The sequence below is a fragment of the Euprymna scolopes genome, chromosome 35 (genome assembly GCF_053919585.1).
Source record: "Euprymna scolopes isolate OS-2025 chromosome 35, ASM5391958v1, whole genome shotgun sequence".
NCBI lineage: Eukaryota > Metazoa > Mollusca > Cephalopoda > Sepiida > Sepiolidae > Euprymna > Euprymna scolopes.
The window spans coordinates 38,447,469-38,468,782 of record NC_136516.1 but is presented as its reverse complement, the minus strand read 5'-3'; the positions used below and the strand labels follow the sequence as shown (position 1 = coordinate 38,468,782).

General features: G+C 34.7%; 1 protein-coding gene across 21 annotated transcripts in view; it reads left to right on the top strand.

The window, feature by feature from the left end:
• Positions 1–21,314, top strand: part of LOC145259826 (multiple C2 and transmembrane domain-containing protein 1-like) — a 992,069-nt gene that overhangs the window by 568,419 nt on the left and 402,336 nt on the right. For all 21 annotated transcript variants that reach the window (XM_080117638.1, XM_080117631.1, XM_080117630.1 and 18 more), the window contains one exon: positions 8,863–8,968. In XM_080117638.1, coding sequence (XP_079973764.1) covers positions 8,863–8,968 — 106 coding nt within the window. The remainder of the gene's footprint in view (positions 1–8,862; positions 8,969–21,314) is intronic.

Here is a 21,314-nt window from a genome sequence, read left to right as displayed (position 1 = left end):
GGAGAAAAAGGCTACTGTCCGTGAGAACAGAGTGAAAAATAGTTTGACGTGTCAACCAAAACCCAAAGATCGGGAGATTGTAGAGGAAACAAGCTTAGTCTTGGCAGCATTGAATGTGACCATCAATTATTGTCCCCATTCCACTACAGATTGGAGGTCATCCTCTAGTGTTTCTGCCATTTCCTTAGATATGTGTTTATTTGTTTTCCCCTCATATCTGTTATAGAGAGTGGTGTCATCAGCAAATATACCCATCTCCGAAACAATTTCATCAGGGAGGTCATTTATGAATATCAGGAATAATAGAGGTCCAAGGATAGACCCCTGAGGTACTCCCGCATTTATGTCATATTGTTTAGATGTACGAACGTCGAGGACAACTTGGATTTTTCTCTTACTTAAGAAGAATTTAATTACATTATGTATTCTTCCAGTGATACCATATGATCTAATTTTCCTTAGAAGACCATCGTGCCATACCCTGTCAAAAGCCTTAGATATATCAAGGGCTACCGCTCTACCCTCCCCTGTTTTGTCCAGTGAACGGTATATACGTTCAGAGACTACAGTTAGGATATCTGCTGTTGAATGGGCTTGCCTGAATCCATATTGTTTGTCAGTCAGGAGTTTAGCAGTTGTTAGGTGCTGGACTAGGGCTTGATTAACTAAGGACTAAAATATTTTAATTTTGATTGTTGAGTTGGAAAGAGCAGTTCAAAATATTATACTTTGTGATTTCCTTTGATTTAACCCTTTTCTGAATGATTTTTAAGATAAAATGAAGTTTCTATTGGACCATGCCAATAAATATGATCATGACTGTAAGGTTTAAAAAATATATTCATTCTTTGATCCTAAAGTGGCACAGATTTCATTTGGTGGGGACGGCTTGCCAAATCATGCAATAATTAAAGGGAAGTAATTCTGATTTTTTTTTTTTGTGGGGAAAGTTAATTCCCTTATACCGACTCTTTCCTAGAGAAATCTATAAAAACGAGTTGTCTGTTTTTATGTCCAAAGAGAGGAATGGAATGGCGAAGAAGAAAGAGACTACTATGTTGTATTTGTTCGGGAAGCAGCTCAGCAGAACAGTGTCTCACAGGTGGGCAGTTCCGGGAAAGAAGCTTTGTTCATGGAATCTGCATTTAGATTTAGGCACAGATAGAGAGTAGGTAAAATCGTATCGGTGGGCAGGGAGAGGGAGAGGAGGAAAGAGAGAAAGATAGATAATAATTTGATAGTAATTTTAATAATAATAATTTAATAGTAATAATAATTTAATAGTAATTTTAATAATAATAATAATAATTTAATAGTAATTTTAATAATAATAATAATTTAATAGTAATTTTAATAATAATAATAATAATTTAATAGTAATTTTAATAATAATAATAATTTAATAGTAATTTTAATAATAATAATTTAATAATAATTTTAATAGAAAAATGCTACACTTTTGCCCCTGAGCAACGCTGAATATCCCTGCTAGTAAATTAATAATTCTGACGCGTGAACCTTCAAAAAAAATCTCACACTTGAACAAAATTGGAAAATACCGGAAATAAAATTGATATTTTCACTCGATCCAAACGTCTCGGTTATTTTAATCAATATTCTTTTCATAAAACTTTTTCATAAAAATTTGAATTCGGAGTTGAGACTTGTATCAGCTTGTGTCAAAATCTGAATTGTTTTTTTACCTAAAATGATACAAACGTGCACATGTATACACATACTGTTTTTTTATGAATGTCCGCCGACATGGCATTTATAAGCATTGAATTTTCTTCAATCTTTGTTAATTGCTGGTGGCCTTGAAGTAAAATGCTAACCTATCAATTCAAGAGTGGCTTTGTGACTGGGTTTGAATCTCCCGACCAGCGGTAATTATCACTTCCTATGCTGATGATTGCAAAAACGTGAAATACTAGTATCTTTAGGAAATAAATTTGATATTTTTACTCGATCCAAACGTTGAGGTGGTCTTAAACAATATTCTTGTCATAAAATACATTTGAGCTGGGAGATGTCAGCTCATGTCAAAATTTAAATTTATTCCACCTGAAATAGATTTCACACACGTGCGCGCACACATACACTAGTAGCAAGTCCTGGTAACATATGCCAGCAACAACAGTTAGAAATAAGTTATTCACTATCCACAATGATTATTTAATCTCTACAGCTACGTACCTAGAAAACAGAGCTATAAAACCTGACATAGTGATATAGAACAAGAAGGAGAAAGAAGCAACCTTAGAAGTCAGTGTCTCCAATAATGCTTGGTTAAATAGAACTGAGATAGAAAAGATAATGAAATACCAAGGTCTTATGTACGATATAAAAAGAAATTGGAATCTTAGGAAGATCTCCATGATTCCAGAAATTGTAGGAACAACTGGACTCATAAAAAATAATTTCGAAAACTACTTGGCAGATATACCCAGTGAACTAAGTGCAAGAGAGATTCAAACAGATGCACATAAAGGGACGATCAGAATCTTAAAAAAAATATCTCTTGGTTGGAATATCCATTAGCAGGTGAATGTTTGGCATCCGGCAGGATGCCCCACCCAAGCTTTAACAAACTGATAAGAAAATTGAAAAAAAAAAAAAGTGTAAACATAATTCTTAATATTTATTTAAAAAATATTTTCGTTATGAAGCCCCTTTAAGAAATTCAAGTTAAGTCCTCTTTAAGGTATTACGAAAAAAACAAAGCGGTGAAACATTCTAACTTCCAGCTGTTTGCTATAAATGTCCAACATGGTATTTATAGACATTTAATTTCTTTCAATTCTTGCACACACACACACACACACACACACATATATATATATATATGTATGTATAAGGAATGAAAAAATACCAGCGGTGGTTGACGTTATGTTTTGAGAAAAATAGAAAAACCGAATGAAATTATTAAAAAATCAACGTTTCGTCCTTATTTCAGAGGACATCTTCAGGATAATTGAAATAAAAAAATAAAAATGTAAGAAAAGAAAAAGTCATAGATCGTGCGAAAAAGACGTTTTTCCTTAAATATTTCAACAAAATGAATAAGTTTACAGAAGAAGAAAAAAAAATGTACATGTTTATTTTAATGCATTTTTAAAAGTGTATATATAGACATCGAACAACCCAACCTTCCCATACGCACACATATGTTTGTCCTTCCCGACATGGGTAGGATTCAAGAACTGTCTTTTTCGCACGATCTATGACTTTTTCTTTTCTTACATTTTTATTTTTTTATTTCAATTATCCTGAAGATGTCCTCTGAAATAAGGACGAAACGTTGATTTTTTAATAATTTCATTCGGTTTTTCTATTTTTCTCAAAACATATATATATATATATATATATATATATATAAGTGTGTGTCTGTCTGTACATTTCCCTACACAATAACTTAAGCAATTATCAGTCTGCAGACTCGAAATTTGATATACAGAGTACTGAGATTTCGGAAAATCTTTGTAATCCATTTCCGGACAGAAATTTGTCTGTTAAGGAGTCAAAGTTCAACGATTTGACCTTTGAGAACTCTACCAACCTCCTCCGTTAATTTTGGGTATAAACACTTGAAATTTTGGATATAGGTTCCTTGGACATGGATCTAACTTAATAACTTAGATGGAGCCCAAAACAATAAATGTTAAGGGGTCATAATAGGGTTCAAAGTTAAAAAAAAAAATTGACCTCGGCGGTCTCTATCAAATTACTCAGACAATTTCTGGTCTAAACATTTGAAATTTGCCATAAAGTGTATTCAGAGATAGGGCAAGCTTTTTGATCGGTTTGGGTTGAAAATTTGAGCTACCAATATATAAATGCATGTATGTTTGCATGTCTGCTTAAAACTTTCGACAGAGGCGACGGATTTTTACAAGATAAGTATCTTTTTGAAGTTCGACCTTTCAAACGACAAATACCGAAAATTGGCTAAAAACATTAATTCCTTCACCCTCAACTGGACACTTTTGTACAGGGAGGGGTCGCTTTTTTTCAGCCGATATTATCGAAAGTCATCCTCTCCTTTCGATTATCTAGCCTTAATTAAAACCTACGTCACGTCCTGATTGGCAGTGGTCGTAACAGCAAAGACGTCAGATTTTTCCCCGTTCTTTTTCTTCTTTGCGGTACGGGTTCGATCCTGTCTCCCTACTACCACTTTTCTTTCTTTTTTTTTTTTTTTTTGCTCAACATACACCTCCAAACATCCGGGCAACGCTGGGCACCCATGTATATATATATATATATATAATAATAATTCTTATACACACGTTTCAGGTGTAGATGATGACTATTCACATGATTTTAAAACCAAACCAAATTATTTTTAACATATGAGTCTGAATCTACAACCACTGGGGGAATGAAATAACACTGTTTTAGTTTCGATTCTAACTCAAATTTTTTTTCAGTCATATTTTTTAATTTTTGGAATTACTAGTAAATGTTGGGTGCAATATAATAATCCATAGAATTGATTTGACTTTTATAATCTTTACGAAATTTGCATGAATTAAAATATATTTGATCGTATTTTATGGCAGGAAAACGCCAGCTGACCTGCTAGTAATATTCTAATTAAACTGTAAAATGAATACTAAAAATCAATAATTATTTTTTCTCTCTCTTTTTTTTTTTTTTTTTTTTTTTTTTTTTTTTTCATACTTTTCCATCATTTATACATACGCACTTTTTTCTTTTGTCCTGCATTGGTGTTTTTAGAGTGAATTTTTTTTTTTTTTTTCTTGTGAATTGTATAATAAATTTTTAAAAAACTTCTCCATTAGTGATATGATTTCCCCCATCAAATGTTTAACAAGAAGGGGGGGGGAAGAAAGCATCGATTATCATGACATATATGTGTGTGTGTGTTTGTATACTAGCAGGAATACCCGACGTTGCCCGGGATTGAGTGAAGATCAACAGATGTTCCGCCTTCCCATCCTTTATTGTCCTCAAAATCGGTGAAATTACTCATTTTTTGTAATCAAATCTGTTGTCTGCTCTAGTCGGGGACCCATCCCTCCACAAGAAGCTTCACATGTCTCCCTGCAGTGACTTAGTCTGCATTGCAGTGTAGTCTGCATTGCACCGTAAAGAATTATACAGGTGCTGTATGTGCTTTGTGTTTATTTCGGCATTGTTTCCAGTTGTCCTGGACTTTTCCTTGCTACTGGACTTTAGCAGTGCCAATTCAGGAGAGATGTGGTTGAGGATTACACAACCCTTGCCTCACATTTACACGCACAGCTATCCTTACAGGAGATATCCATTGTCTTTTGAAACTAAAGAGAAATAATGATTATTAGCAAAATGTGCTGCTGATAGTAGAAATGACATCCACCTGTAATTGACGTATGCCGTCGACCAGAAAGATTGTTTGGCCGCAAAAAATACTCTTAGCAGGATAAGTTGTATTTACAACAAAATTAAATCTAATTAAAATTTATTCTTCTTCATAACGTGAACCAACATCCTGCAACAGAAAAAGGCTAGGCAAAATGAAATATCGATTCCGTCTTCTTCTTCTTCTTCTTCATCATCATCATAATTAGGTTAACGTCCATGCATCTAATTAAAATTTATTGTTCTTAACATCTATTTTTTTTTTTTTTACATGGGGGTCAGCACTTATCAAGGCCCAAAGGCCACTCAGGGATAAGGGTTATTGCGTGTACAGTAATCAATGAGATAGTATTGTAGTAATGGGTTTTGATAGTGTCTTACTTAAGGGGGCGGTTTGTCAGGAGTTTGTTTATGTTGGACTTGAAGACGTCCAAGTTGTAGTCAGGTGGGAAACAGGCAAGCGGCAGAGAGTTCCACTGGTGTGCAGTTCTAAGAAAGAAGCTTTGCTCATGGAGTCTACGTTTGGATTTAGGCACAGAAGAAGAAGGCTAGGCAAAATGAAACATCGATTTCTTCATCATCATCGTCATCATGTTCAGGTTAACGTTAAGGCATGTCTGTCTGAGTTCTTACAGCAAAGTGGAAGATAACCAGACATGTTAAAGTGGTTAGAGGGGATGGAGGAGTGTAGGTTAGTTTCACTTAATGCTAAAATCTCCGGGGAGTACACTAGGAGAAATGCTTCTACAATATTTCTAAGTTTATGGACATTGTGAATGTGAGCCTCAAGAGAGGAGTTGAATTGGTTTTGTTTGAGCTTCTAGTTCGAGCTGTACTTTTCTTTAATAGTTTCAGTTTTCAAGTGAAAGGAATTAGACAAAGTGGATATGCATGATACCAAACATGTACACACATCATCCGGGTTTCGATATTAAATAACCCCAAAACGGTGTATATGCTGTTTAAGAAAAAAACAAGCAAACCAAACAATCCAAAACCTCATTTTTCTTTTTCCAAGAATAACATTTTTCTGGATCTAGTGTAGGTGGAGTTGACATTTTTGAACTCCTGATCATACCAGGAATTTTTTTAAAGTTAATAAAAAAAATTAAAGTGAGGTGCAAAAATAAAGGGAAAGAATTACCTCCTCTCAAAAAGGTTATATACAAGCTCAGGTGTAGATTTGATGCAAGGAAGATGGGCTTGTAGCAGTTACAAATAACTACTTTCTCTAGAGAATCAATGCCCCTCTCTGAATTCTATGGCCATGGGTTGACCTATCAGCCAACAGGGGGGCATTGATTCATCTGCTCCCTAAAGTCTTGAGGGAACATCAGTCAGTCAGAACTGGACCTTCAGCCTAGCAACACCTTTCCTCTCTCATCCCCTGTTCACCAGACATCTTGAACTAGCATCGACAGTCACCACCAGCAGACAACTGCTATGGGGACGGCACAGGAGATATACTAACTGACCAACATCGACCCCAAAAGAACTTTCTATTCCTTCTTCTTTTTTCTCAGTCCGACCTTCAACTTCTGCTGCAAATAAATATTCTTTTATGCTGTCACTGTTGAAAAGAACTTACTACAGGCTCCCTCTACCGTGCTAGAAAATTATTCACACCAGAGAGCATCCTATATCTCTACAAAGTCATCATTACTCCTTACATGAATTATTGTTGCCACATCTGAGCTGATGGATCTACCACTAGTCTCTCACTCTTCGACATGATCTCAAAACGAGTCTCAAGTCTAATAGGTCCCACACTGTTGGCTAAACTCCAACCTCTGTCCCATCGCCACAATGTTGCATCCCTCTGCCTGTTTTACAAGCACTTTAATGGAATGTACTCTGATGGAATAACACTTGTGCTCCATGGACATACATACTCCCAGTTGCCCCGACAAACAGCGAAGTACTAATCCTGCACTGTTGAGGTGAATACTGGAAAGCTTTCTACTCTAAAAGCTTCTTCCCACGGACGACTAGACTTTGGAATTTTTGCTTGCTTTCTTTTGAATTTCAAATGTAATGCAAACAGATATCTGATGGCCTGACATAATCCGTTGTAGACATTATCCCAATCGCCTTCAAGTGGCAAGATGCCTTCTTCCTCTATCTCAGTCCAACCTTCAACTTCTGCTGCAAATAAATACACTTTCACGTTGTTACCGTTGAAAAAAAAAAAAAAGCTTTGTTGTTTATTTCGTGCTGTGTTCATTGAATATATTTTATTAGTGAGTACAAACCAGTATCTTATTAAAAAAAAATAATTGCCTGTAAAAATAAGTTATCAAGTTTTTCGATATATGGTGTTTAATCTTATGCTTTAATATGGAAGACTCCACAAAATCCAAGGGACGTAACTCTAATCAACTATTTTAACCAAAACTGATTTCTCTCTGATGTGCATTATCAAAAATTTTTTAAAATTATCTACCTATTAAAGGAAAACTGCTTCTACCTACGTTCCAATAAGAAAATAAACAAATGCTTTGTTAACAATTTTTTTACACCGTATTTCACGAAACTACTTGTATTTATATTAGTTTAAGCAGCAGGGAATGACAGACAGTACATCATCGTGAGACACTTCGGTGGATATAAATAATAATCTGATACAAAATTGCTTTTTAATTTGATGTGATTGCCCCGGGGCGATATCTGATTTCCTTACTGGTTGTTGATGGCAATATGCCTTATTTGGAGTGAAAAAGAATGAAAAGAAAAAAATGTTTCGATCGAACAAACTAGATTCGAGGTTTTCAGTCCACGTCAGTCCTGTCAGGCAGAATAAAAAATCGCTATTTCAGATGCAATACTATTTAGGTCTAACTTCTAAAATAAGTGGAATTCATAAGACAAGTGAACAAGAATATCAAGAGACAATAGATAACCCCTGTAGGGGCAGCTGCGCATGTAATTGTGAGGCAAGGGTTGCGCAATCTCCAACCACACCTCTTCTGAATAGGCATTGCAATGGAAAAATGTGGTAGATGACTGGAAGCAATGCCAAGATAAGCGGAGAGCACACACAGCACCCATTTTAGTACTGACCAGCCACAACTTTGCTTAACTTAACTTCCTAACAGGAAGCAGTGTGTCAATGGGAATTATGCCATATAAGAATATCAAAGAAGTTAGGAAAGAGTCCTCTTGATATTCTTGTTGGCATATCATGCCCTAGTTTTCAGTCCACATCAGTGCCGTCAGGTAGAATAAAAAATCGGTGTTTAAGATGCAATACTATTTAGGTCTAACCTCTAAAATAAATGGGGGAATTTATAAGACAATCCACAAGAATATCCAAAAGGTTAAGAAATTGTTGGCATGTCTTATGCTGAAAGTAAAAAAAAATACAAAGTAGCTATACAAAATCAAATATCGGTGTGTCAGAAGCAATGCTATTTATGTTTAACTTCTAAAATCCGACTGGCATAAATTTATATACGAGATGAATTAATAAGACCTTATCTTTTTTTGTTTTCGTTTCAGGAGAGCACAACCAGGCAACACCAAAGTAGCCTTTTACAGCATCCATTCTTTCAGCTTGTGGTCCTTCTTCAGGAAGGAAAGGATCTCGTTATTCGTGACAGCTGTGGTAAGTCTCCGATTCCTCATTCTGAATTCAGAAACAGTTTAACAATTGCAATATTAAACTTCATTTTCTCTACGTTTGCAATATGTATATGTTCATCTATTAGAATTATGCAAGCAAAGTTTATTAGCTATGGTTGTTGTTGGCGTCCTTCCATCTAGACGATGGATAATCACGTCTGAAAGTGTCATGAGTGGTGGCAACTGTTGCTGTAACTGAGCAGACCAATGCAGGAGCGGCAGATGCTGTTGCACCTCCTGCAGGGATACCCTCTGTCATGCTCTGCCGATGCTGCTGCTGATGACATCCTTTAGCGCCTGCCTCTCTTCTCCTCCCACTGTTCGTCTCTTCTCTCCTCGGTCAGACACATATGGTTATACGCTAATAAATTCGCTATATATCTCTTCCTAACTTTTTAAACTGGAATTTGGGATGCTAGAAACGTGCACGATATATATTAATAAGATAGCATGTGTATTATTTATTTTGTGTGTCATGCTTATGTCTGAGTGATTGTTGTTTAATTGTTACTAGCGGGGGGGGGGGGTCCTGGCGTTGCCCGGGTGTTTGGAGGGTGTGTTGAGCACAAAAAAAAGTGGTAGTAGGCAAGCAAGCTCGAACCTGTGACACGAAGGCAGAAAAGGAAGTCAAATAAACCCTGACGTCTTACCGCTACTCCACGACATGACCAGAAGTGTAAAGCATTCCAATTTCAAAAAGATGACTTGCAGAAATGGTTTTGCTTTTAAACCTCCCACGAAGGTCATTTTTAATGTAGGGGAAGAGCATAGGCCCAAAAAGGGGGCACTCTGGCATTATCCAAATAAATAGTAATTGTCTCAGTATGAAGGGTTTCCCCTACATTGACCAAGGACCAATTACAGAACAGATACTACCAGGGTGAAAGCCAGGAGTTGGCCATTGCATTTGATTAGTTTTGCTTTATTTATACGAAAAAGATAAACACACGAAACGAGGGAATTTTTTAAAACTCGGTCAAAAAGAAAAAGATAAAGACAATGTCCGTTTGCAAATTGGAGATATTACGATCTAGGAGGTATAAGAAAACTTCTCCCAGAATCTAACTGATGCGAGAACCCCGACGCAAAAAGCCTTTCGTGGACATACACAAACGTGCACAACCATTTTGCCTTTTCTATAATCGACTAGTGGGGATGCCCGGCGTTTCCCGGGTGTTTGGAGGTGTGTGTGTGTTGGGGAGGGGGGGGTAGATCAAAACAAAAGCGAAGTAATAAGCCTGTTTAAATATTTAAAAAAAAAAAAAAAAACGATGTTAAACGTCTTAAAAAGATCCGAAAAATAAAAAAAAAAAAAAAAAAAACAGCGAACATGATGGGGGAAAAAAATGCCCAATGCGGGGTGCCCGGGTTAAAAAAAAAAAAAAAAGTTTTGGGAGGAAGGTAGGCTCGAACCTGAAGCCTTGAGGTTAGTAGTTTGATGACATAGCATGACGCTACGAAGGCAGAGACGTGAAAACAGCTGAAAATAAATGTTTAAAAACGCTGGTGGTTGAACGTCAACATGGTTTTCTAGGTCAAACATCACGCCATCCTGGTAGTAGTAGTAGTAGTAGTAGAGAAATGAATTCACAGTGCAAATTTTGTAAGATAAAAGTTACCGAAATAAAAGATAAATCGTAAATATTATAATCTAAAGATTATATAAAAAGTTCTAAGACATAGTAAGCCCCCCCCCCCCCCCGGGAGAACTCCCCGCCCCCAAAAGCCTTTGCCGGACAGACACACAAAATGCGCACACACACACACACACACACACACACACACACACATACATACTAACACACATTTTGCTTTATATATATATATATATATATATATATATATATATATATATATATGTATGTATATATATATATATATATATATATATATATGTATGTATATATGAGTTTCCATTTTTTTTGTCATAAGTTAATTTACGAAAAATTCTTCATAAGTTTCGGTTTTGGTTCCGATTATAGCTGATGGAACTTAAGTCATCTATTTTTTTATAAATAATTTTACCAAAACTTCTTAAGACAGATTTTTTTTTAAAAATGCATTTTTTTCAATGTATCTGCGCTATCGAAGCTCAGAAACTAGCTAGCTGAAATTCTGCATGGACTTTTGTTATTATAAGTTGCAACGAACTAAGTATTATGGTATCCTTTTCATGCATAATTAGGGATTAATAAGGATTAATCACCACAATAACACATTTACTGTAATCCTTACAACGTTGCAGCCAGATCATCCCAGTAGTTCTCAAGAAAAAGTGGAACGGACAGACAAACAAAGAGAAATATTATATAGATATATTGTTCAGCTTCTACACTGACTCTACATATCAAAACAAATAAAAAAATGTATCTGAACAATCGATCTTTGTTACAAAGAAGGAGAATACAAATCGCTATCCACTTTCCATATTTAATCGTTTTTTTTTTTTCTTTTCTGTCTTGTGGGAACACAGAATGTCATATTTTAAGGATGGAATTTTGATGTTGAAGAAGGAATATCCACTTCTAATATAAACATATCTGTCTATATGTTTGTACATATTTTGAATGTTTTCAAGGGAGATAATTACATGAAAACTTGTGACATCAAATGACAGTAATAGTGTTGAGAACAGATAATACACTTTGATCTAAGACATAAAACCAGGAGCCATAAAAAATGATGTTTTTTGTGGCTAGGCATTTTAAAATTAATTAAAAAAAAAAGCCTATAATTAAAAATAAAATAATTTCACCTTTATTTTATTCATACCAATAATATTGTGGGGTCTGCAGCCGTGCTTGACATTTATAAAGAAAATTTGTTTTCCTTTTAGCTTATTCATATTGATAATATTGTGAGGGTCGATGTTTACATTCAACATTCTGTGCCGATTCTCAATATCGACAAGATACACCTGAAGACGATCGGAGGTTACATCGGCCGAAACGTTGTGAAAATAACACTCAAGATAAGAACAGTTGTTTGAATAATCCAAATGGCACTTATTGTTATTGCATTTGATTTGCTTATATAACATTATTCTCTGTCTGTCTGTCCGTCTGTCTGTCTATCCCTCTCTCTCTCTGATTTGGATTTAAAAAAAATGTCAAAAAGCATACTGGGACTAAAGAAGCAATTGAAATTCAGAGAACCTTACTTCATTGGAAATTCGTTGTTCGTATATATATATATATATATATATATATATATATATATATATATATATATACTTGTTTATTGTTATATAAACATGCTCACATCCCGCTGCTACAAATAGCCACTTGTTTCAATCAAACAACAGATATCATCAGGCAGCGACTTGACTATTCAAAAGTTCAATGAATAACAATAAGGTTATTCATTGAACTTTTGAATAGTCAAGTCGCTGCCTGATGATATCTGTTGTTTGATTGAAACAAGTGGCTATTTGTAGCAGCGGGATGTGAGCATGTTTATATAACAATAAACAAGTATTATCAGCTCTTTTTATTGAGCACTATCTAACAACCTCGTTGAATTCATTAGTCCATTACTTTTGAATATAAAAAAAAAACCCGAGTATATAATATATATATATATATATATATATATATATATATATATATATATGGTGTTTAATTGTTTATAGGCTGCTTAAAATCATCCCTTTAATGACATTTCTGAATTTAAGATGAGGATTCGTTATTTGGATTCATCAGACTACTGTTCTCATCTTGAATGTGATTTTCACAACGTTTCAATCGATGTAACCTCCGACCTTCTCGGGTATATCTTGTCGAACTCAAGAATGTTTCTGTCGAACTCAGGAATTTGGACGGAACTGCTACCCCCATGAAGCAAATAAATGGTTCTGCTCGAAGTTCCGTCCAAATTCCCGAGTTCGACAACATATACCTGAAGAAGGTCGGAGGTTACATCGACCGAAACGTTGTGAAAATCATATAATATTTACAACTCACCCTTTACTAAATTAATAATAGTAGAAATATTCTAACACTTGTTACGTTGTACAGTTCACTATTGTACAGAAATACACGTGTAACACTAGATAATTAAGCAAGTACGTACATACAAGTTAGTTACTGTGTACTATGCATATATATATATATATATATACAAAGAAAACAATCGATTTCTAAAAAAAAATTACAAATTAAACAAATAATTTATTAAAATAACAAAAATAACTTAAGCAAGTAGAGAGAGAAAGATAACTTTTACAATACGTACATACGCATGAAAACAAAATTAAAGTTTTTATCTGAAACCAAAATTACAAAATAGAGAGGCAAATCTATATATCTAGAAAAGTGAAAATGTGTGCGTGTGTCTGTCTGTATTTGTGTGTACATTTTCCTACCAAAATACTAAATAACTCTGTCAATTTTCGGTCAACAGACTCGAGACTTGATGTAAGGGGTATTGAAATTTGGGAAAATCTTTTTAATCGGTCTTCGGACAGAAATTTTGCTGTTAGGGGGTCAAAGTTCAACGATTTGACTTTTGAGAACTCTATCAAAGGGGTCATAATTGGGGTCAAAGTTTTAAAAATATTGACCTCTGCGGTCTCTACCAAATTACTCAGCCAACTTTTGGTCTAAACACTTGAAATTTTACATAAAGTGTATTCAAACATAGAGCAAGCTTTTTAATCGTTTTTTTTTTCTGAAAATTTGGCTTCCAAGGTGTCAAAGTTCAATAAATTTTACCTTTGCGGTCTCTAGCAAACTATTTAGTCAAGTTTAGGTCTAAACATTTGCAAATTTACATAAAGGGTATTCAGACATGCAGCAAGCTTTTTAATCAGTTTTTGGGCAAAAATTTGGCTGGCAAGAGGTCAAAGTTTACAGAGTTGACCTTTGCAGACTCTATCAAACTCCTCCGCCAATTTTGGGTCTTAACACTTGAAATTTTAGATGTAGGTTACTTGGACATGGGTCAAACATTTTAATTTAATTTGAGCCCAAAACAATAAATGTTAAAGGGGGTCAAAATTGGAGTAAAAATTAAAAAAAATTGACGTCTGCAGTCTCTACCAACTTTTCTCTATGGTAGTTAAGGAAACTTACTATATAGAAAGGCATTATCGTACATATTCACACTTTTTGATATATACATATTCACACTTTTTAATATATACATATTCACACTTTTTAATATATACATATTCACACTTTTTAATATATACATATGCACATAAAGTTATGAACAGTACATAAGGTCCGAGCAAAGCCGGGCGAAACTGCTAGTAATTATTAAAATAAAAAAAAAACAATATTTTTTTGTGCTTACCATGGAAGAAAAAGATGTCATGTTTTTTATGGATTTATGGTGGAAATCGGCGATATTAATATATTGAAAAACCTATATATATATAGCTTATTGTGACTCTTGGTCTCTTCAGTTTTTCCTGGGCAACACCGGGACACTGTTCGTGCTTGTTCTCTATTATATCGTTATGAGAATGACAAAAAAAATGAGAAAAGAGGACGATAAGGTTAAAACTGTCAAGTACTCACAAAAGAGAAAAAACATTTTTGAAATTCTTTTCATCATAAAAACGTCGGTTCAGCAAAAAAAAAAAAAGAATAAAAAGAAACCTCTATGATATAATAAAGTCTTTATTCTGAACAGTCGACGACCACTGCGGCAGCATCTCTTCAACCTGAACACGATTCACTCGCTGATCCATTGCACAAACGTTTCTTTTTCTTTTGGCTTCTGTTTGTACTTTTGTCTTTGCTAAAAAAACTTTTTTAAATAAATAAAAGGAAACCATGTTTGCAAAAGAAAAGGCTTTTCAAGCGCAGCAGCAGGTCATGTCTTTCATAAGTTACTTTTCAAAATTCAGATTTCTGAAAAGATTTTCCGTTTCAGCGGACATTTTCAGGAACCGCGAATGATACGTGATTAAAACCGTTCTTAGCAAAAAAAAAAAAAAAAAAAAAAACAAAAAAAAAAAAAAAAAAAAAAAAAAAAAAACACGTTCTTTTTTTAAAGTTGAAAATATTGCGGCTTATAAAGCTAATTCAGCTGCGAACATTTGGCTGATTTTTTTTTTTTTTTTTAAGAAATCTTTTCTTTTCAGATATGAAACATTGGAAAGATTAGATATTACATAGAAACATTTTCTATGTATGAAGCTATATTGGACAATCAAATAGGGGAACACCTCGCTTTCATTTTTAGTTTGTTACATTGTGAAATATATAACAACATAAGAAAGTAAATGAAAATAACAAGAAGATAAATTTCTGGGGAGGAGCTTTTCTTTCTATTTCTTTTACTCCCGTTCACCCCTAACAAGGCATATCGCCACTTAGGGGTAAGGGGCTACTATAATGGGACCATGCCTTGGAAAAATTAACAGGATGTTGGTGTATGTTACATGTAAACTTCTACATTTCTTTCTATTTTCATATGTTTTAACCAAGATGAAAATTTTTTTTTTTTTTTTTTTTTTGCAATTTATGACTAACCATGATAAAGTCATGTTTCATTTTATGCTATAACTTGCTAATATCTTTCTTTCCTCTGAAGAGAAGAATAGCATTCTTTAAAACTCGGCAGAATAAGGATTTCTTGAAAATTGTTTTCGAAGTATTGTGTCGAACAAAAAACCTTGTAAATTTTAATTTAAAGTCTTGAATTCTTTTCCTTATGATAAGCTCTATTCCCTATTGTGTTCGTATTGAGCTTTTTTTATTTGTTTCGAATTACTATATAAATATTAATATTTATATTAGTTTTAAATTTACACTTTTTTTTAAAAATCACGTTCACCCCCTAACAAGGCATATTGCCATTTGGACGTAAGGGGCTACTATTTGGGACCATGTCTAGGAAGGATTAACAAGATATTTGTTTACATTACATTTAAACTTCTGCATATCAGTGGAAGCAGGTAGCAGGAAGGGAATTCAAGAGTCTTGCTGAGGGAAGAAACTATTAGAATAGAAAGCTTTCTGGCATTTTGGAACTTCAACAATGAAAGGGTGAGATTTTGTTGCTAAGCAAGTTTGTTGGAGTATATATAGTATAAGTATGTTGCTAAGCGGGTATGTTGGGGCTTTTATAAGGTAAACTTCATTTCTATTGCCTTGATATGTATATATATCAGTGTTGGGACGATTAATTGGAATTAAGAATTAGAAAAAGCGGAAATTTTACGGGTACTGGAATCAGTATTATAATCAGTAAACAAAAAATGTTGGTGTATGTTACATGTAAAATTCTGCATATCAGTACAGTCAGGGAAGCACATAGCAGGAAGGGAATTCCAAAGTCTAGCTGTTTCAGGGAAGAAACTATGAGAGTAGAAAGCTTTCTGGCATTTAGGGACCCTAACAGTGAAAGGTTGTGATTTTTTTTTTTTTTTTTTTTTTTTTTTTTTTTTTTGGTAAGCAGGTTTGTAGTACGGCGCAAGCATGTTGACATACCGGTTCTCGCCAGATCACCGAAGTTAAACAATGTTGAGCCTGGCCAGTACCAGATGGGTGACCATTTGGGAAGGCTAGGCGCTGTGTGTACCTTCTTGAAAGGTTAGGTATAGGGCCAGCACCCTCACCCTGTAAAAAGAACTCCTCACTACAAAAACATCTCCAAAAGTTGTGGATGGCCTATGTCCCTCCAGGGGCTCAAGGGCTATGGATGGAAGCAGGTTTGTCGGGAATATGTACGTCAAGAGGGCACAAGTGCAATGAGCTCATCAGAGCACATTCCATTAAAATACTTGTAAAATGGGCACAGGGATGCAACATTGTGATGTGACAGGGGTTTGAGCTTAGTTGACAAATGGGACCTATTAGATTGAAAATTTTTTTTTTTTTTTTGATTCTATCCAAGAGCGACAGTACTCCACACATGGGCAAATGGTGGCTTTGTAGAAGTACAAAATACTTTCATGCGTGAGTAGTCTTCTAGCACGATAGAGGGAGCCCACCTTCTTTGCAGCAGCCTTTGCAATGTTGTCAATATATTTGTTCCAGTTCATATTGCTTGTGAATGTTAAGCCGAAGAGTTTGAAGGAAGAATTCTCAGGTAGTTTGTTATTTGTCATGGATATCGATGGTTGGAGAGGCGTCTTGTAATTGTTAAAGGAAAGCAGCTAAGTCTTAGTAGCATTAAATCTTACCATCCATTTGCGGCTCCATTCTCATTTACTAAGGATTCTGCCATTGTCTTAGATTTGCGTGAATCCATTCTGCCTTGATAGAGTTCAAAACTGGCTTCCAAACCTGGTGAATAACGCACTTTTCTTCTCTCTGCAACCTCTTTCCCACCAAAGAGACATAACAAAGCTGTCTCTATTTTACCGTTATTTTCACGACAAGTACTCGTCTGAGCTTCATTCGGTGATCCCTCCAACTAAACTTTTACAAAATGCACTCATCAATCTTCCACCACTGCCAACAAGTTCCCCCACCATCTATCAGTGCCTAAATCTAAACGCAAATTTCATGAACAAAGCTTCTTTCCTAGAACTGCCCGCGTGTGGAGCTGTGTTTCAGTTACCTTGTTTCGTAGTTGAGTACAACGTGGTCGTCTTCAAGTCCAATGTAAACAAGTTTTTACTATCTCGTCTACTTAAATAGTCCAATTCTGCCTAATTCCCACCAAAAACGATCACCAAGTTGTTGTCGCACTAACCACCTTACACTCATTAACCATTACTCTCGAGTGGCCTCCAGGCCTTGATAAGTGATGACTCCTCTGGAAAAAATTTTTTTCTACGGTAAAACTAACAATTTCTCGGATGGGGGGGGGGTAAATTCGACACACTGCTGTCAAAACTTCCAACTACAAAGTTGACACTCTGATATCAAAACTCGACCCTCTTTCAAGTCGCCTTGCGCACGTCTAGGTACGTAGCGCACCTTCTTCCAACTCGTCTCCTGTTCGCATCACATCCGTTTTCATTCGGCTGTCTCATTTGCTTAGAAATGGTGAAACGATGAATATGAATTGCATCATATCTTTTTAAATATATTAACGGCTATATAACGTTATAAAAAAAAATCTTACTCTTTTTACAACGTTATGCACCCCTCTTTTTTGAATTTTCAACGAATTTTTCCGCTTCTGAAATGGAACAAGGTCATACATTTCATTACATAAAAAAAATATATTTTCAAATATTTTTACTGTTTTTTTTTGTTTCAAGGAAGTCTCGCAATAAAGACGAAACATTGATGAACAAACTTTGTTTCTTTTTTTATTTCTCTATTTCGTTGGAATACTATTTCCATTATTCTCATCACATATATATATATATATACTAGCAGTTCGCCGGGCATGTCAGGTCATAAAATAAGAAAATTGAAACAAAATAAATTTAAAAAAAAACGTGCAATAGTGAGCATACAAAACCTGCCATTAAGATGGCAGATTAAAAGCAAAAATGTAAATTTTTCAAACTCAACTTTTAAATGGATGAACTTATCTCCAATATCCCAGCTACCTCATAAATTGATAAAAAAAAACAAATTGAAAAACAAGAAGAAAAAATCTTGCAAAATATGCTTTAGCACACTCTGCCAATTAAGATGGCAGATTAAAAGTAAAAATGTCCTTTTTTTTTTCAAACTCAACTTTTAAATAGATGAACTCGCCTCTAATATCCTTGTAACCTTATAAACTGAAAAGCATAGTTTATTGTTTTTTTTTTTTAAATGTTTTAATGCATTCTATAAAGTTTGACAACATAATGTACAAGTCAAAAGAATAATACATATAACAGTGGCCTGGCAAGGTCACAGGGAAGACAACCAAGCAAAGAAAAACCCCTAGCAAAATTCATCCCAAAACAGTTAAATTAAAGCTGGCAAATGCAGGCAAATTTCATTAGTTTGAAAATATAGTTGTTTCTTTTTTTTTTTTTTTTTTTTTCTTTTTATCAATTGTTATAAAATTTTAACCATAAAATAGTATCATAATGTTCAAAAGGTCTGCACATTTTCATGTAGTTTTGTCTCCTAGAACCAAAGATATGAGCATTTCAATATTCGATTTGGCTACCAGTTTATTTATATATATATATATATATATATATATATATGTCAAAACATTGTTAATTCACTGCCTATATAGCAACAGCCATATAACACAACGATTAGAAGTTCCAACTGTCGTTTGGGCGATCGGGGTTGGACTGTCGTTTGGGCGATCGGGAGCCGTACATGAGCTATGAAACCGCAAAACAGTACTGTATGTGGACGACTGACTATATATATATATATATGTACCACCTTTTGGAACAATTTTATAAGTTTCAAATCTCAGCGACTAGTGATCAGAATTTACAAATGAAGTCTCATTGGAAAGGTAATAACCTGAATTCTGTAGCGAGCTATGTGAATTTTAAGGTCACACATTAAAGGGATCATCCATCATCCAGAGCCTATTTTTTGGCACTTTTTACAGCCATATAATGTTTCAATCATAGCCATTTCTTTTCTTAGTTTTGCATATGAATTACAAAATATTTGATATTTCCCCAAAACCTCTGGCCTGGATGGAGGGGAGATTACAACTTCTTGTAAGTAAAAAAAAAAAAAAAAAAGAACATAATACTCGAGCTGAGATCAAAATAAAACCTAAAGACAGTCAGTCAAGTACGATAACAATTGGACCAACGTGACACAATGTTTTCTAAACGTACTTATCCTTAACATAAAGAAGCTGTCATGTTTTCCGACTGCGCATGCGTATTCATGAAACATTTGACAAACAGTTAAAAATCCGACGACCCCAACGTTATAATTTTTCAGTTTTGACCCCTTAGCTGCTCTTTTTTTTTCCCGGATGAAAAAAGGATTAAAATGTTTTCCACATGTCTGAATCCCCTATGTATCAAATTTCAAGTCTGTAGATCAAAAATTCGTGGAGTATATAGGCTGAGCAGTGTCATCACATGCACACACATTCTCACTTTCATAGATATATAAATATATATATGTGGTAGCATCCTTCAGTCTTGACAGACTATGGATACACACTGTAAGCGTGCCTGCACGTGAAATTTTTTGTGGCGAGAGTTGCACAATCTCCAACCACACCTTTCCTGCATCGGCGTTGTTAAATACCAGTGGTAAGTGGAGGTTCAGGACGACTGGAAACAATGCCGAGATAAGTGGAGAGCATATAGAGAGTCTAGAATTTCCAAATGGTCACCCATCTTGTACTAGCCAGGCTCAACATTGCTTAACTTCGGTGATCTGATGAGAACCGGTGTATCAATGTGATTATGCCGCTATTAGTGTTTTATGGTAAACGGGGGGGGGCATAACACCTTTATAGTTAGATATTTAGAGATTTATATATGAAAAGAAATGATGTTGTCAATGGCAATTTATTTGTTACTAGACAACACCAAGTAGAACATCATTTAATAAATATAATTTTTTTTTTCGCTCCACCATCCGGCATGCTTTGAATCGATCCATTACATCCACCATTTGAAAAGGGGAATTTTTCCCGAAATATAATGGATATTGTCACAGACATAGCAAGTAAGACATTTGTACTTAATACAATTGAATAAATATATGTATATATAGACATATATGTATGTACTTATTGATTTGTAAATCGACACTTGTTTTCGTCTTCTCGCGTCAACACCGACTATATCTCATTCCTCGCATTGTGATAGCCTTCTAAATCTCTGCTACATAAATATAATTATGTAATGTTTGCTATGATTTGTTTATTTTGTATTTTTTGTTAAGTGTTGAGACATTATGTTGAACAAAGATGGCGGTAGTAAATCAAATTGGTGAAGAATCAATGCAGTCACGATCTCGGGTGTTGAGTAATTCTTAGTAACAAAACAGTCACAATCTCGAGTGAACTAAATAGTAAATCAAATCGGTGAAGAATCAATGCAGTCATGATTCAATCATTTCAAGACGGAGGTTGACAGTGAACTGACTTGAATCCAAAATTCGATATTTTTATAATAATGTTGGAGACTTCTCATTGGCTGATTGTCCTAACCGTAATTATAAATAAAATCGTCAAAATCATTGGGCTCATACCCTCATCAATCAAAAACATTTTTCAAGTTTTAACTAGACATACCAACACACCTCCACTGGACCATCTGTAAAAAATTAAGCATCCACTGTAGCAGCAAATCCTGGCAACATCAACCTGAAAGAACAGTTGGAAATGATTTATGTACCATACATTACGACCATGTAATCCCTACAGCCACCTACCTTGAAAATGCTGCTGTGAAACCTGACATAGTTATATGGAATAAGTCAGAGAGAGTTGCAACATTGGTTGAAGTGAGTGTCCCTAATGATGGCGGTCTGAACAGA